General features: G+C 41.0%; 1 protein-coding gene across 1 annotated transcript in view; it reads right to left on the minus strand.

The window, feature by feature from the left end:
* Positions 1–18,033, minus strand: part of LOC144364692 (transcription cofactor vestigial-like protein 4) — a 47,745-nt gene that overhangs the window by 16,677 nt on the left and 13,035 nt on the right. Inside the window, exon 3 of the mRNA XM_078036379.1 lies at positions 15,041–15,116. Within this exon, the coding sequence (XP_077892505.1) occupies positions 15,041–15,104 (64 nt within the window). The 5' untranslated portion in view covers positions 15,105–15,116. The remainder of the gene's footprint in view (positions 1–15,040; positions 15,117–18,033) is intronic.

The following is an 18,033-nucleotide window of genomic DNA, read 5'->3' on the forward strand; positions in this document are numbered from 1 at the left end:
TATTAAAACAATTCTTAACAGTTATTTACCCAATTTAAATTAAACCATTTAAATCACGTGAATAAAAAAAAAATATTTGGATCCATCTTTTCATGAGCGCTCATCATATATGATATATAGAAATATGTACATTGGACATACGTACATTCAAACATATAACACAAAACACAAGTGTGCACACATAATATAATACATACAACACATAACACAATAGTAAAGGCCTTATAACTTTTTACAGGTAAAATCTCTATTGCAATGTTTAAAAACTCTATAGTCAAAAAAAAAAAAAAAATAGAACTGATCAGCAAAACATTAACCTAGGTCTGTATGAGCTCAAAAAAATAAAATAGAACTTCATGATATGGGAAAGGGCAATAATAAAATAGATATTGAAAAAAGCATCCTGGTTCTGTCGCAGATGTAAGGATAGCCAAATTGGAGTTTTGGATATCAGCTATTATGGATTTGAGCTAAATCATCTTCTTTTTGGTCTGTAGAAATCGCTTTAGTTAATCTCTCTGGAATCCAAATCGGCTGCTGTTCTCTCTGTGGAAACACAAAAACAGACCCCCGACTCCAGACAATCACTGGGTCAGGATTTTAGTTAATCTCTCCGGAATCCAAATCAGCTGCTGTTCTCCCTGTGGAAACACACAAACAGGCCCCCGACTCCAGACAATCACTGGGTCAGAACCTTGGTTAATCTCTCTGAAATCCAAATCGGCTGCTGTTCTGGGTCAGAACCTTGGTTAATCTCTCTGGAATCCAAATCGGCTGCTGTTCTTCCTGTGGAAACACACAAACAGACCCCCGATTCCAGACAATTACTGGGTCAGGACCTTTCCATTGTCCTGTTAGAATATCTTTCCAAAGTACCTTGGGCTTATGTACATTTTTTGGACACATATGCCTTTCTGCAGCACTAAGTCCTGATGAATCCAAATTTAAAAAGTTTAGAGTAAAAAGCGTTATTTTAAGTTTATCTTTGGGGAATATATACCCCTTCCCAATTCCATCTTTTTGCTTTAATAAGTACATTTTAATAGTTTGATGAGCTCTTTCAACTATGCCTTGACCCTGTGGATTGTATGGGATTCCTGTTATATGAGTAATGCCAAATGATGAGCAAAATTGTTTAAAAGAAGTAGACGTATAACCAGGGGCATTATCTGTTTTTAACTGTTTTGGAATGCCCACAGTGGCAAAATTTTGTAAGCAATGAGCTATAACATCTTTAGTTTTTTCGCCGGCATGAAGGGAGCCCATCAAAAATCCAGAAGAAGTATCAATTGTAACATGCAAATATTTTAATTTTCCAAATTCTGGCAAGTGTGTGACGTCCATTTGCCAAATATGGTTAGGCATCAATCCTCTAGGATTGACTCCAAGATTAACTTGTGGTAAAAAGGTCACACAATTTTGACATTGTTTTATTATTTGTCTAGCTTGTTCCTTAGTTATTTTAAAACGCTTTTGTAAAGTATTAGCATTGACATGGAATCTTTCATGAAAATTTATAGCTTCTTCTAGTACAGAGAAAATATGTATGTCACGTGTAGTTTTATCTGCTAAATCATTGCCTAAACTAAGGGCTCCAGGCAATCCTGTATGTGCCCTGATATGTCCTATAAAGAATGGATCTTTTCTGTCCCAGATTAAACTTTGTATAGTGGAAAACAAAGAGAAAACAGTAGAAGAAGGGGAAATTCTACCAGCATCTTCAAGGGATACTATAGCATTAACTATATACTGGCTATCAGAAAATAAATTAAATACAGAATCTTTAAACATCACAAAAGTTTGTAATACTGCATTAAGCTCTACCTTTTGAGCTGATTGTTTGGGTACTAAAAATGTAAAAGTTTGATCAGGTGTAACTATTGCTGCTGTACCATTATTTGACCCATCAGTGAATATATTTGGAGCATTCATGATAGGTGTTTTTCTTGTCATTTTTGGAAAAATTACAGGATGCAATGACCAAAAAGACAATAAAGGATTAGATGGTAAGTGGTTATCAAATGAAACATTAGATTTGCACATTATTATTGCCCAAGTATTTAACTCATTAGCTAATTCATCAATTTGATTCATAGTATATGGAGTAATAATTTTATGGGGAGAAATTCCAAACACTGCCTTTGCTGTTTTTATTCCTTTGAGTATTAATTGTCCTACAGCCTCAGGATATCTAGTAAGAATAGTGTTAGGAGAATAAGATAAATGTATCCATAATAATGGACCTTCTTGCCAAAATACTCCTGTAGGAATATTTTTTGTTGGTAGTACAATAAATAATAAAGGCAAACTTATATCAATTCTATCCAAATGCATATTTTCCATATATGTTTCAATGATTTTTAATGCCTTTCTTGCTTCAGGCGTTAACATTCGGGGTGAATTTGGATCTGATGGACCTTTTAGGATATCAAATAAAGGTCCCAATTCTCCTGTTGGAATACCTAGATAAGGCCTTATCCAATTTATGTCTCCTAATAACTTTTGAAAGTCATTAAGTGATTTGAGTTGATCTACTCGTATTTGAATTTTTGGTGGACGGACCATGGTTGAGGATAATAGAACTCCTAAATAATTAATTGGAAAATTTAATTGCACTTTATCTATTGCTATCTCTAGATTATAATTTTTTAATAAGTTTGTAAGTGTGGCATAACATTCTAGCAATGTGTTTTTAGCTTTGTGTGCCAATAACACATCATCCATATAGTGAAATATTTGTAGTTCAGGATTTTGATTTCTAAGTGGCTGGATTACTTTGTTAACATAAATTTGACACATAGTTGGGCTGTTAGCCATCCCTTGAGGGAGTACTTTCCATTCATATCTCTGATCAGGACCTTCATGATTTAGTGCAGGGATAGTAAATGCAAAACGTGGACTATCCTCAGGATGAATTGGAATTGAAAAAAAACAATCTTTAATATCTATAACTAAAACATACCAAGTTTTTGGCAAAGCAGACAATTGAGGAATCCCCGATTGAGCAGGTCCCATAATGACCATTTCATTGTTAATGGCTCTTAAATCTTGCAGTAGTCTCCATTTACCAGATTTCTTTTTGATGACAAAAATGGGAGTATTATGGGGAGATACAGAAGGTTGTATATGTCCTTCCGCTAATTGTTGTTTGACCAGATCATGGGCTACTTGTGTCTTTTCTTTAGTCAAGGGCCACTGAGGAACCCATACTGGTCTTTCTGATTTCCATGTAATTTTTATTGTCTCAGTGGCCCTTTGTGAAAATCCAACCCATGTCTGTCTGTTCCTTGATCTATTTGTATTGGTGCTGCTATACATTGTTCTTGTCTTTCTAATCTTTTTCCTTTCCTAAAACCTTGTCTAGCCATAATAGTGGGTGCATTTTGATTGATATTATTTGTTAATGTCAAACCTAATTGATCTAAGACATCTCGTCCCCATAAATTTACGGGAAGATGATCCAATACATATGGCTGTATAGTTCCTTCACATCCTTCAGGATCCTTCCAATCTAATAGCATTGCACTTCTATCGGGATTAGTCGCCACTCCTAGGCCTCGAAGCGATTGAGTGGCTTGTTGTAATGGCCAATGTTTTGGCCATTCTTGACGAGAGATGATGCTAAGATCTGCACCTGTATCCAGTAGCCCATTAAATTCATGTCCTTGAATATTTAGTTTTAGCATGGGTCGAGAATCTAAATTTAAAGAAAGCATAGCCCAATCTACACCTGTGGAGCCTAATCTCTTGGAACCTCTTTCTACAACATGACTGGAAAATTTATCATGTAGGCTTGGTATTATTAGTAACTGTGCTATTCTATCTCCTGGTGAAATTACTGATATACCCTTTGGAGAACTGGCTATAATTTTTATTTCACCTTCATAATTGGAATCAATTACCCCAGGACTTATCAAAAGTCCTTTTAGAGTAGAAGAGCTGCGTCCCAATAATAAGCCTACTGTTCCTTTGGGAAGAGGTCCTTTTACCCCTGTGGGAATGATTTGAACTCCCATCTCTGGAGTTAGTACTGATTTGGTGGAGGCGCAGATGTCCAACCCTGCGCTCCCTCTGGTTTGTCTGATGAGGGATCTGATGTGCTGGGCACTACCCTGATGGGGTTGCTGGGGTTGCTGGGTTCCTCCAGTGCTCCGTATATTTGTGGTTTGGGGCCCCGGAGCATTGGGGCCCCCTGTCCATTTTTTGGCAACGGAGCCTGATGCCTTTGTCCACGATATTGTGGATAAACACCTTGTCCTTGTTCGTTTTTTGATAATGGAGTACCCTCTATGGCGGTTTGAGGACGGTATTCATTAGCCCAATATAATGGAGTACCCTCTATGGTGGTTTGAGAACGGCATTCATTAGCCCAATGTCTCCCTCTACGGCATCGTGGGCAAATACCCGGTATTCTACTTGTTTGATACCTAGTTTTGTTAAACCCTCCTCCTATGGGGCAATTCCTTTTAAAATGTCCTGTTTGTTGACAATTGTAGCATGTTCTTGGCCTGGCATCTAAAGCCTGTTTTACTGCAGCTGCCACAATTTGCCCTTGTTCATTAATGTCTCTGGCATCTAAAGCCTGTTTTACTGCAGCTGCCACAATTTGCCCTTGTTCATTAATGTCTCTGGCATCTAAAGCTTGTTTTACTGCAGCTGCCACAATTTGCCCTTGTTCATTAATGTCTCTACATAATTTAATATATGTGTTTAAATCTTCCTGTTTCCATGGTCTAATGATATCTCTACACCAACGATTCGCTTGGTCATAAGCCAGTTGTTTTATAAATGGCATTGCTTGTTCTGTATTCCCAAAAACTCTGGTAGCTGTTTGAATAAGCCTATCTACAAATTCAGCGTAAGGTTCATTAGCTCCTTGTATTATCTTAGATAATTGACCTTGTAAACCTCCAGGTTCTTGTAAAGACTTCCATGCCCTAACTGCATCTACAGCAATTTGTAAATATACACCAGGATCATATGCAAGTTGTTGCTGCCGATCCTCATAAGGTCCCTTTCCTAACAACATATCTAGATTTCTCTGAGGATAACCAGCTGCTGCATTTCGACTAGCCGTCTCCTTGCAAAATTCCTCATTGGCAACCTTCCATAACAGGTATTGTCCTCCATTTAGCACAGCTTTACACAAACTAGCCCAATCTGCTGGCGTCATGCTTAAGTTGGTAATGGATTCGACCAAGCTTACAGTGAAGGGTGCTTGAGGACCATAGGTTGCTACAGCCTCTTTTAGCTCCTTCACTGATTTGAAATTTAAACCCTGGTAAGTTCGCTGCCCTCCTACCTCAAATACAGGGCATACTTGAGATCCTGTCTCAGGATCCAAACTATCAACTGCGGGGGTTGGGAGTCTCTTAGCATATGGAGGTGGTGCTGTTGATTGGACACTTATGCCCTCTGGTGATAGAGTGCTGTTAGTAGCAGTCTCCTGTAGAGGTGGCGCTGTTGGTTGAACACTTATGCCCTCTGGTGATAGAATGCTATTAGTAGCAGTCTCCTGTAGAGGCGGTGCTGTTGGTTGGACACTTACGCTCTCTAATAAAAGGGTCTTATTAGCAGTCTCCTGTTTTAAATTTTCCCCTGATAGATTTTTCTGCTCTAAACTTCCTTCCTCTGTCTCACTATCTCGAAAGACCTTCTCTTTTACTTGAATCTTTTCCTCTTTCTGACTAGCTCGAGCTTTTACTTGAATCTTTTCCTCTGTCTGACTAACTTGAGAGACTTCCTCTTCTACTTGAATCAATATGTCTTCTTCTTCCTCTACCTCTGTCTGAACTGAAGGCTTTGGACTAAGCAAACTAGATACCAACGTCCACAATGACAATGTGCCAACTGGCAGAGTCCCTGGGTTGTTCTTTTCTATTCTTTTTAAATCTTCACCGTGATGGTTCCATTGTGATATATCTAACAGCTCCTCCTTAAAAAGCCATGGGCTATATTCTTGTATTACATCAACGTATGCCCTGACTGCTCTTGATTTTACTGGGAAGCTTCCTTCCTCTAACAATTTACTTAACACTCTTTCGGTTTGTTTTTTACTAATTGCTGATCCCGTATTTCTACTATAATACAACCCAACAAGATGACGCCAAACAAAACCGAGACAGAATCCAATAAAAAGGGAACCACACAAAATCATTATAACAGCCTTTCTATCCTCCTGACATATGCATCCGTCCTTTCTCCCTATCTGTTCCTCAAACGCAAATAGTTTTTCCTCAGATGTGAGTGGTTTGTCTTCCCTCTTACTCATCTCCAGGGACAGGAAAGTTAAAACAAAAACGAAGCAAAACAAAAGAGGAGACTTAGAATGGCTCCCCATCCTCTCGCCCTGCCCTCAGGGGCGAGCAGTTTACTTACCCTCAGTTGCTCCCCGTGCGAGCCACCAAATGCCGAAGTCTGGCTTGGCACAAATCAGGAGCCACTTGTCAAAAAGAAACTAACTTTATTTTTAGAACTACAAACGCCAAACAAAACAGCTCCAGGGAAAAACCCTCAGAGCCCAACTGCCACCACCGGCTTCCACAAGCCTCTCTCCCCCACACCAGCCTTTTCCTCCCACAATCCTCCTCCTCTTGAGGCCGATTGGCTGGGTTGCGTGGGCAGAGCCAAAGAAGTCACCCAATGAGCAGCTCCGTGGAGGAGCCAATCAGCTAGATGTTGCTGGGGCAGCTGTGAGCCAATCATCAGCTGGCAGTCTGAAGGGCAGGGAAACAGCCCAATGAACATCACCGCAGAGGAGCCAATCAGCTAGATGTTGCTGGGGCAGTCTGAAGCTTGCTGGCAGCTGGAAGTTTGCTGGGGCCCCTTTGGCTGTGGCTCTCAACAGGTTATAGCAACTGCCCACACCTAGAGACTGACTTAAGCCAGTAATACTACCTGGCTTTAGGTTCTATGTTTAATGAAGGGTTTTTTGTTTTAGTTTGGTTTGGTTTTAAGGAAAAAAGAGTAGTGGGAGATGGTATTTTTTTATGGCATTATGCACAAAAGAGAAGCAACTGAAAGCACAAAATATATTACTGGTGGCTGCAATATTTAGAAAAATCAGTAAATTCACTTCTCTTTTGAAAATGCAGAAGGAGGCTTAGGGGTAACATGCACAAGGCCCGGGGTCTGATCCCAGGCACCATGTAAAAGATAAAAAGGCTGCAGACACATCAGCAAAGATACTGTGATTTCCTAGCTTGGACCTTTTGCAACTTCTCTCATGTGAACTGTTCTGGTGACCACTGCATGTGACTGCACTTTACCAAGGGGAATGAACACATTCAGGTTTTATTCGTTTTAATTCTAATCTTCAATTAGGCATCCAACTTCTCCAAGCTTCATTTCTCTGAGATTTCCCACCCAGACTCCTTGCCAAGACTCTTGCTATAAGAATCAAAGGAAAATGTTTTATAAACTACGAAATGGTATCCAATGGAAATTTGCACATTATAAGTAACAAGAGTGATCACTATAATGACTCATTTTTTTCTAATGTTAAATAAATTAATTTCTTAAAGAAAGAAGAACCTTTCACTCCAGTGGCTTTTTTATGCGTGATAAATGTTTAACACCAGTGACTTGGGAGGCTGAAACAGGAGGATCGCAAGTTCAAGGCCAGCCTCAGCAACTTACTGAGGTCCTAAGCAACTAAGACCCCTTGTCTCAAATTTAAAAATAAGAAGGGCTAGGGATGTGGCTTAGTGGTTAAGCACCCCTGGTTTCAATACCCAATACCTGTAAAAATAAAAAATGTTTGGGCTGAGGTTGTAGCTCAGCAGTAGAGCAGTTGCCTCGCATGTATGAAGCACTGGGTTCGATCCTCAGCACAACATAAAAATAAATAAATAAATAAAGATATTGTGTCCATGTACAACTTAAAAAATATTTTAAAAGAATAAAAAATGTTAATTGAATGCTACCCATACACACTAATGGGGCATGCTTGGAATATGAAAGAGAACAGAACAGGACTCTCATCCTCGATAGGCACAGGATCTAATACAGACTCTCAGGATGTCAGGTACCCAGCAACTGTAGCCATGCTCCTGAGTCCTCCTAGGATGCCTCTGAGGCAGGATTACCTTGCCTCTAAATACTGTGGCTGTGTGGTTTCTCACTATTTAGTGAAGCAGCCCTTATCATCTGAACCAAGTTCCTTTCCTTAACTGAGGGACTTACTGGAAAAGAAAAACGCAACACAGAGTGACGTTCTGGGGCAAGGCACTCCAGAGCCATCTGTACCTGTAAGAAGGCAGTTAAACTCGGGGAAGTCGAGGATGGTTCCTGAGGATGAGCTGTCGCCAGTCCTGTGGGTCTGGCCTATTTTGGAAATGCTATTTTACCGGCAAGGAACACTCTTCCAAATGAAAATGTCTTTGCTGTCTTATTAGTGGTGGGAATAGACATAGGAGTTTTGTGTATCAGGCTTGTATTTTTCAAACAGTAGTTAAGTCTTCCTTGTACTCTTAACTGTAAAGACAAGTAGCAGATTCAGGGCTCCTGTTTCAGAGCCAGGCTGCTTCAGTTCAAAACTGGGTCTTGCCTCTACCAACTGTGTGTGTCTGGGCAAATTATCTGTATCTGTAAGCCTCAATTTTCTTTATCTATAAAACAAGACTGATTATCATGCCTGGGTTTTGTTTGTTTGTTTGGCTATGATGGGAATGGAACCCAGGGCCTCGCACGTGCTAGGCAAGCACTCTACTGCTGGGCTACAGCCCTGGCCCCGTGGTACCTGCTTACTAGATAGGGTCACTATGAAAATGGAATGAGACAACACAGTAGCCCTTAAACAGCAGTTCACACAGAGGCTCAAGTACCTAGGACCATGAAAAATTTTTACTTGTGCTATTTCAGTGAAAATCTCTTAAAATCTGTTTAAAAGGCATATTCTGAATCATAAGCCTAGAAAACCAACTTGTGCCATATGATTTCAGTGACTATTTTTTTTTCTTCATCTAATTGGAGAAGGACAGAAACAGCCTAATATGAAATTGAGGCATCTGCACTAAGAAAGTCCAATTATGCAACTATGATCTATACAGTGAAATATTTTACAAGAGTATAAAAGATAAAAGTGGTGGGGGGTTGCAACAAAAGACCCAGGGCATCACAGGGATGCCTGCTAGCACAACAGAGAGCTGGCTGTGGGAGACTATCAACTGTGGTATCATGGCCAATTTTCATTGGCTATATTTAATTTATAATGCTTACACGGCATCCCCAATCTAAAAAAAAAAAAAAAAAATCTCAAAATTTTTGAGCAACACAACTTGAAAATCCCACACCTGACCTTTTATGACAGATGGCAATCACAACCTGGACATGCCTAGCACAATGGCACATGCCTGGGCTTGTGGTCCTAGGTACTGGAGAGGCTCACTTGAGCCCAGGAGTTCAAAACCAGCCTGGGCAGTATGGTGAGAACCCATCTCAAAACAACAAAAACACCGGCACACTAAAAATATTAGCATGAAATTACTTCTGCGAACAAAGGGTAGTGAAATAGGTGAATTTCATGTTTCAGCTTGGGTTCCATCCCCAGGATAGCTCATTAGATATATGCAAATATTCCCAAATCTGAAATCCATTTGGTCCAAAGCATTTCAGGTGAAGGATTCTCAACCTGTAAAGCTATAAAAGCACTAGGAGCATGAAGATTACACCCTCTTCTTCGCTCATATAGATTTAAGTAACATCATAATAAAGATAGCCACACTGCGGTTATGTAAGAGAATGTTCTCGTGCTTGGGAAACATATGGTGAAATATTTAGGAATAAAGAGGCAAGATATCTCCCACTTACTCTCACACATTTCAGAAAAATCATATGCATATATATTATAGTACAGTGTGTATATTGTAGAAAGAATAGTATGATAAAGGAAGTTGGGGGCGGGGTAAACTATTGGTGAATCCCAATTTTATATATATATATATATATATATATATATATATATATATCCCTAGTCTCTTCTGAGAAGCAACCGCACAGCAACCACGAACCTGTGTGGTAAGCCCCTCTGGAGTTTTAGGACAAGAGGATAAAAATCACCCACAGAGGGGAGGGATCAAATTGGTCTCCAACTATCAGAGTGAAGTCCTTTATGAACACTACAGGGCAGGGGACGCAGCTCTGGGGTCGAGCATTTGCCTGGCATGTGAGAGGTCCCGGGTTCCAGCCCAGCCCCGCATCCCAAGACGACAGAAGAAATGAAAATCCACAGAGGAGCTGGAAGAAAAAGAACCCAAAGGCTTCGCTACACCGCACTGATTTTAGATCTAACCTTTCTGAAGTGCAACATTACAAAACCAGGGGTCCCTGAAAGAAACAGACCAAAAGAACAGCTGTGTTCTCCTCCTGGGCGCTCCTGATGCATCTGTCCCAGGCCCAAGTTGGGGAGGTGGGGATTTTCAGCCTGATGCACAACAGGAGCCCATCAGGGCTCTTCCCGTCCCTATCAGCAAACCATTCTGCCCAGAACCAAGACTCAGTGCCTGGGTGGGACATCTCTTCCTAGAGCACTGGGAACATGGCATCCTGTCAGTCACCTTCACCCTTCCATTAGCAGCCCTTCCTCTCTGCTCTAAGTCTATACTGTTCCTAGCTTTGAGTCAATGCCCAAGGAAACGGTCACAGCTCCCTCCTACACCCTGCAGTGTGTTGGGCTGCTGCTGCTGCTCCCGGCCTCCAGGGAGACCCTGACTGAGGAGACCCATCCCCTGCCCTATCTGAACACTCTGCTCTGTTTTCATGGTCAGATCTTCCCAGTATGGAAAAATAGTGCAGCAAGGAGTAAATTTATCTCATGAAAGACAGATAAACGGAGTCATGTTTTTTCAGACTGTAGATCTCAACTCATTAGTGGATCAGAAGATCAATGTCATGATGCAAAAATTACCAATTTGAAGCAGGAAGATAGAAAGTTCAAGGCCAGCCTCAGCAACTCACCGAGATACAAAGCTTGAGTTCCTAGGAATTCTTTACCTGGAAGGATGATGGTCACTGATGCATCATCCACTTTCCAGGAATCTCACCAAACAAGAGTTAGAGAGGTTCTGTGCGCACATGCTACATGCAAAACACCCACAGCTGTCTCACTGTGTCCTCTCAAGCCATTCTAGTGGCTCCAGCCAGCCTGAGCAGGCTTTTTCTGATCATCTGCATATTCATGAGGCTGGATGAAAAAGCACTAACCCCTCCACTCAAGCCCTCAAGAACAAAGCTGCATTTTCTCACAATGATTTTATCTGTGTGCTGTGTTCAGTGCCTACCAACCCAGCTATTCAGGAGGCTGAGGCAGGAAGATTGCTTGAGCCCAGGAGTTTGAGGTCAGGTTGGGCAACAGAACAAGACCCCCTCACAAGGTGGGGAAAAAAGATTTTGATCTAAGAAAAGAAGTCTGCAGCTACAAGATCTTATCATCCAGAAGATACATGAACTAAATTACCGAAAAATAAAAGTGCTGTGTAAACATCACAAGAAAATGAGGTCTGGTGTTAATGACCGCACTAAGGTATTGTTCTGCATATTGGTATGAAATGCCCTGGTCTCTGTTTTGATCAATTTTTACTATTTAAATAAAGATGGAAAAAGTCAGGGACTTGCTAGCACCGGCATGAAGGATCACTGACAGATTCCTCCTGCACAGGGAATGAGAACAACCTGGAGTTGGATTTTCATTCGGTACCTTCCAGGATGCACGCTGATGAAATCAATGTCTCATGAGCAGTGAGATGATTATTTTAAGTAAATTTATTCCTTCTAGGACACTCAGATAAGCAACGATTGAGTTACTTCAAAACTACCCTTTCATGATTTACCTTAGCTCTGCAGTGCACTGTTGGGGATTCTTTCTTTTATTCAAAGCTAGTAGACATTTTGAAGCCTTAAGGCCATCGGGTATTAGAGACTCAAGTCATAATGGGTACTGTTCACTTCAAAAGGCTTGAACAATGACATCCTCAAAAATGCCCAAGTTTTTCGTTCTCCAGGAGCCAAAGAAAAGTAAAGAGAATCATTTGGGGTCATTTACATGCACTGAGAAGCTGATCTCAAGGAATAGAACATTTTTGTGTTCGTAATAAGACACCCAAATCAGATTACAGACACAAGGCTCTTTGGAAGTGTTGGGGAGAATGTTAACAGCCCCTAAAGTTTAAGAGCAATTTATAACAAAAGCCAAAATAGAACGAATTTAGGACAGAGAAATCTGAGTCAGGTTCAACTTGTCCAGAGAAGTCAAAGAAATCTACTGGAAGACACTGAACTTCATGTTCAGATTTAGAAATTATAGAATTGGCACAAGCTTATACTATGGTATATTATTATTGGTTTTGGGGGTTTGTTTGTTTTTTTCATGGTACCAGGGATTGAACTCGGGGGCACTCAGCCACTGAGCCACATCCTCAGCTCTATTTTATTTATTTATTTATTTACAGACATGGTCTCACTGAGCTGCTAATCACCTCATGGTTGCTGAACTCGAAATCCTCCTGTCTCAGCCTCTGGGATTACAGACATGTGCCACTGTGCGCGGCTATTATTATTGTATTAGAATTCTGAATTTAACAGTGGTATACAGAACTTGACAGTAGGAAATCCCCTTAAAGATGGGGCCCAGGGACAGCAATATGGCTCAGTGGTTGAGCACCTGCTTAGCATCCCCAAGGCCCTGGGTTCCATCCTCAGCACAAGAAAAAAAACAATGTTGCCAACATGTTAAGAATAATAATTACAGATATCACTGAACTTCTTTTCCCTCTTTTTCCAAGTCAAAAATGATCCTGAGGGCTGGGGTCTTGGCTCAGCAGTAGAGCACTCACCTAGCATGTGTGAAGCCCTGGGTTTGATCCTCAGCATCACATAAAAATAAATAAAATAAAGATATTGTGTCTACCTACAACTAAAAAATACAGATTAAAAAAAAATGATCCTGAAGAGCTGAAACCATGGACAGAGGGATTCCAAGAACTTGCCACTCCATTCCTGAACCAAATGAAGTCACCAGAGGTATAGGAAGAAGGTTCCAGAGGAAAGTCAACCCTCTGATTATTCTAGCTTTGCATGTGTATTTATCTGTATTCTGCAAAAACACCAATAGGCTGGATAAAACTCAGTCTTCTCTCCCTTGTCAGTCTTTGTCATTTTCTCTGAAAATGGCTCTCCCACATAGACCGTCTCCTTCTCTATATACTCGAAAGATAAAGCTTATGAATAATATGTTTATAAGCTCCAGGAGTGGAAGGACGGTATCTTCTTCTTCTTTATCATCCCTTAAATATACATAAATGTTCAATCATCATTTACAGGCCAGGTGCAGTGGAGCAATGCCTATAATCCCAGCAACTCAGGAGGCTGAGATAAGAGGATGGCAAGTTTGAGGCTAACCTCATCAATTCACCGAGGCCCTCAGTAACTTAGCAAGGTCCCATTTCAAAATAAAAAAACAAAGAGTTGGGAATGTGGTAAAGGATCTTTGGGATCAATTCCCAGTTAAAAAAAAAAATCATTCATATGACTGAAACAAAGTGATCCCGAAGCTGAACTTCAGGAGAGAGACTGAAAAGGAAAAGAAAGGGGGAGAGAAGAAAGTTTTTCCTCCCCACACTCAAGGTTTTATACCAACAGCCACCCTGAAGTCGTTATTTCCATCTTTCACTTTTATAAACAGTATCTTGCTTCACAGACCCTAACTACATTTGGACAAAATACTCTCCAAACTTCTAAATTAAGCATGTTGATGTTCAACAAAGTCTGTAAAGAACTATCCAAGTCAGTCACATGTATTGTGACCTCAGAGGCATAAAGAGGGTTTTTTGTTGCCGAGACAGATAATAGCCTTCAGCTACCTCTCCCTAGCTCAGCGTCCTTGGGAATGACACTTACATCCATGGGCTTCAATTTCCTGAGTAAGGGATAATTATACCTCACCAAGAGGCAGTTACAGCCTCCCAACAATCAAAGGCTAACTAGATGTGAATTATATATAAGAGGCTAGAAAAAAAATTCTTAATGACTACTTCAGCCAGTTACTACTCCAATGACAATCTTGTGTGAAGAGTGGTAATGGGGAGATGGTGGGGGGAGACACATCAATAATATTAAAAAAAAAATTCCATCAGAGGATCAACAAGGAGTGGGGAGAGAAGCCTAAAAGCTAACGCTGGTACCGTACACACAACAGCTCATTTGATCTCACAACCCTTTATAAGCATGGATTCTTTTTTCACATTACTACTGAGGAAACTGGGGTGTAGAAAGCAAGTCTAACAGCCAGCAACTGGACAGATCTGACATTTCAAGCACATGTTCTTCACAGCCTGCTAGTCCGTTAACAACCCAACTAGAAAGTAGCTCATCTTTGAGACTGTATAATAGGTAGCAGTTCAACCTTGAGTTTTTGGGGTTTTGTTCTTAATATTTTAGTGCTTAAGTCTGGAGATGTGGCTTGGGCTCACTGCAGAGTGCTTGCCCACCATACAAAGGACCTGGGTCCAATCCCCAATATGGCCAAAAAAAAAAAAAAAAGAGGAAGAAGAAGAAGAAAAGTTTCTTGGCTAGACACAGTGGAGCACAGTTATAATACCAGCGGTTTGGGAGGCTAAGGCAGGAGGATGGCATGTTCAAAGCCAGCTTCAGCAACTAAGTGAGCAACTTAGCAAGACTTCTGTCTCTAAATAAATATTAAAAGGCCTAGGGACAAGGCTCAGTGGTTGAGTTCCCTTAGGTTCAATCTTGGTACCAAAAAAAAAAAAAAAGAATACTTGACCTGTAGCTCAGTGGTAGAGCACTTGCTTAGCACATGTGAGCCCTGAGTTCTAGTCCCCAGAAGAGAAAAAAAAAGTTCTGATACTTGCAAATAAAAATAAGGATGCCAAGCTGGTATACTGAGGAAAACAACCAAAATCAACAGCAAATACTCACAAAGCCACATGGAGAAGCACATCATTTCAATATGACGCAAGAGACAAGAAGCATGGGTAAAAAATACTTGAAATAGATTTTTAAGGAGGAAAAAAGATTCCTGACTTACGTTTTTCATCATCAGCATGGACCAGAGATGCTGCCCTGGACAACACATCCAACGGTGTCTCCATTCCTGGTTGAGCCTAAAAGGAAAATAGAGAGGTGAGGTGGGGGAAAATAAGGAATTTAAACAGAACCCAAAAGACTTTTAGAATTCTAGTAGTTAGCGGGACTGGGAGTGTAGCTCAGAGAATGTACTTAGCATAAATGAGGCCCTGGGTTCCATCCCCATCAACAGAATAGGAAAAAATAAATAAAACTCTAGCAATCAATAAAGAACAGTTCCTCCAGTAAATACAAATCACTGTTCCAAGGATGAAATCATTTCATCTGAAGAAACACAAAGGTCCGGTTTAGGAACAGAGAAAAGGGTTAAATTCCATGCTATCTACCAAGCTCAAGTTTGCCAACTCCAGGAAGCAGCTCATTTGAGTACTAAAAAGAGGAATATTGTGAACATTCATGCCCATGTTATTTGTCTTATAAATGTTTATGCGCATGTGTAACATGTCTGTACAGACATAACCAACAATAAATAGCTTTCAGAACAAAGGCTGTCTATGAACACAGCATTACTGCCAGCCTGTGATTTTTGTGGTGGTGGTGATGGTTAGCAGCGGTAGTTGTTGGTTTATTAGTTTCCCAGAAATGACTAAGATTGAACCTTCTTGTTCTCTCACCTCCCTAGCTGAGGGGCTACTGGAGACCCTCTTGGGGCAGTAACCAGAGCGCCTGCATGACCACGCAGGTGTCACTTCACATCTGCAGCATGTTCCTGAAAAGTGGTGTGAGAATCCCACTGGCTAATTAAATGGACTTAAATCCATTAGGATTTTTATTTTTCCTCATGATGTTGGAGACGGAATCCAGGGCCTTGTGCATACTAGGCAAGCACTCTACTTCAGAGCTATGTCTCCAGCCCAGGAATGTTTAATTTTCAATGTTACAATTTATAGTACATATTGTACTATCATCAATGCCTATCACTTTATGTAGCACCACGGATTTTATGTTTCTCTGCAGTGCTGTGGGTTGAGCCCAGGCCCTCAGTGGAACCCTTGTCTTGCATGCTAGGCAAGCAGTCTACCACTGAGTCACACCCCCAGCCCACAGCACTACGTTTTTTTAATAAGACTGGATTTTTATAGTTAACTCTGCTTCCTGCTAGGCATGGTGGCACATATCTGTAATCCCAGTGGCTCCAGAAGCTGAGGCAGGAGGATTTCAAGTTCAAAGCCAGCCTCAGCAATTTAGCAAGACCCTGCCTCAAAATAAAACATTAGAATGGCTGGAGATGCTGTTACCTAGAAAGCAAAAACTGCATAAGATTTCAAGGTGGAAGAAACCCCTGGAAAACTAGATTGCTTTTGCTCAGCTTCCCTTTTCCAGATTATTTAAACACACGGTTATTAAGGAAAGAAACATACACATCCTATTAATTCAACAACTGAGGAAAACCCATTCTTAACTGTACCCTTTGAAAACTCGAAGCATTTACTCAGTATTTTCACCATATCCCGACTATCTACTATGTCAGGGCAGGTTACAGCATGTGACAGCCCTGCTTTTCTATATAATCTTCATACTTGAGGCCTTCAAACACCAATCCTTCTTCTTGCCATGTGACCTCATTCAATAAACATGGACTACCTAAAGGAAGGACTAACAAACAAAGCCCAGTTGCCTTCAAAGAAGGTTCCATCTGCAGAGCAGGTATGTATGTAAGAAACGTGATTCACGGCTGTGTTTTTCAAAGCATTTTGTACTGCATGCTTATATTTGGTAAGAATAAAAATGTTTTCCTATGGTAAATTTGGGGAACCCTGCAGCAAATCAAGTTAAACAGCATATTTTCTTGCATGTGCCCTATGCGGGGGACAAAGGCAGTGAAGCTGATAGCTTTATGTACACAAAATCACTCAGCTTCACTGGCCCTTCTTTGAACCTAAAGTATCTCTTGGGGAACACTTAAGGCAATATTAGGTTGCGGCAAAATGTGCCAAGGGCCAAAACAGGACTGCAAACAAAGTCCTAGAGAAATACACATGAATTCTGAAAGGCTTTGCAGAAGAAAGGGAACCACGGCTCAGCCTCTGAAGAATGAATACAGAAGTACAGGTTGACATTCCCAATCTAAATTCCAAAATGCTCCTAACTGATATTTTTTGAGCACCAACATAATGCCACCTGTGCAAATCTCCACACCTGACAATCATGTGATGGGTCACAGCCAAAATACAGATGCACAAAAAATATTGTACAAAATGATCTTCAGACCATGTGCACATGGCAAAGGACAGCAGGTATTGATGGAATCTGGCCTTGATTTTATAGGTGTGACGGATCCACTGAAATCTCTGAGCAGACAAATAACTTAATGACACAGTCTATGCAACTTGTTCTGGAAGCACTATGCAGAACTGAGCAGAGCCTGAGAAGCTAAAAGCAGGTGGATGGATACAAAAAGCAAGCTATAAAAGCCCCAGGCATGCAGAAGGCGATGAGTACTTGATGGAGAGAAGGGATGAAAGAAAACTGCAGAGGAGACATAACTGATGGCTCTTGGCAGGTTTCCCATGGGAGAGGGATGTCAAAGAAGACGGAATGGACCTGTAATCCCAGCAACTCAGGAGGCTGAGGCAGGAGTATCACCAAGTTGCCCTGTCTCAAAATAAAAGGGCTGGGGGTGTAGCGCAGTGGTAAAGCAACCCTGGATTCAGTCCCCAGTGCCAGGGTGTTGTGGGCGGAGGGGTCTTGTGATTCTGAGCAAAGAATTTCTGATAAGCATTCTATTCCACAATATTTAAGTCCACGACTTCGTATGGGGAGCAGGGGGACCAGGGACTGAACTCAGGGACACTCAACCACTGAGCCACATCCCCAACCGTATTTTATATTTTATTTAGAGACAGGATCTCACGGAGTTGCTTAGCACCTCGCTTTTGTTGAGGCTGGCTTTGAACTCACGATCCTCCTGCCTCAGCCTCCCAAGCCTCTGGG

The sequence above is a fragment of the Ictidomys tridecemlineatus genome, unplaced genomic scaffold, assembly GCF_052094955.1.
Source record: "Ictidomys tridecemlineatus isolate mIctTri1 unplaced genomic scaffold, mIctTri1.hap1 Scaffold_348, whole genome shotgun sequence".
NCBI classification, from domain to species: Eukaryota; Metazoa; Chordata; class Mammalia; order Rodentia; family Sciuridae; genus Ictidomys; species Ictidomys tridecemlineatus.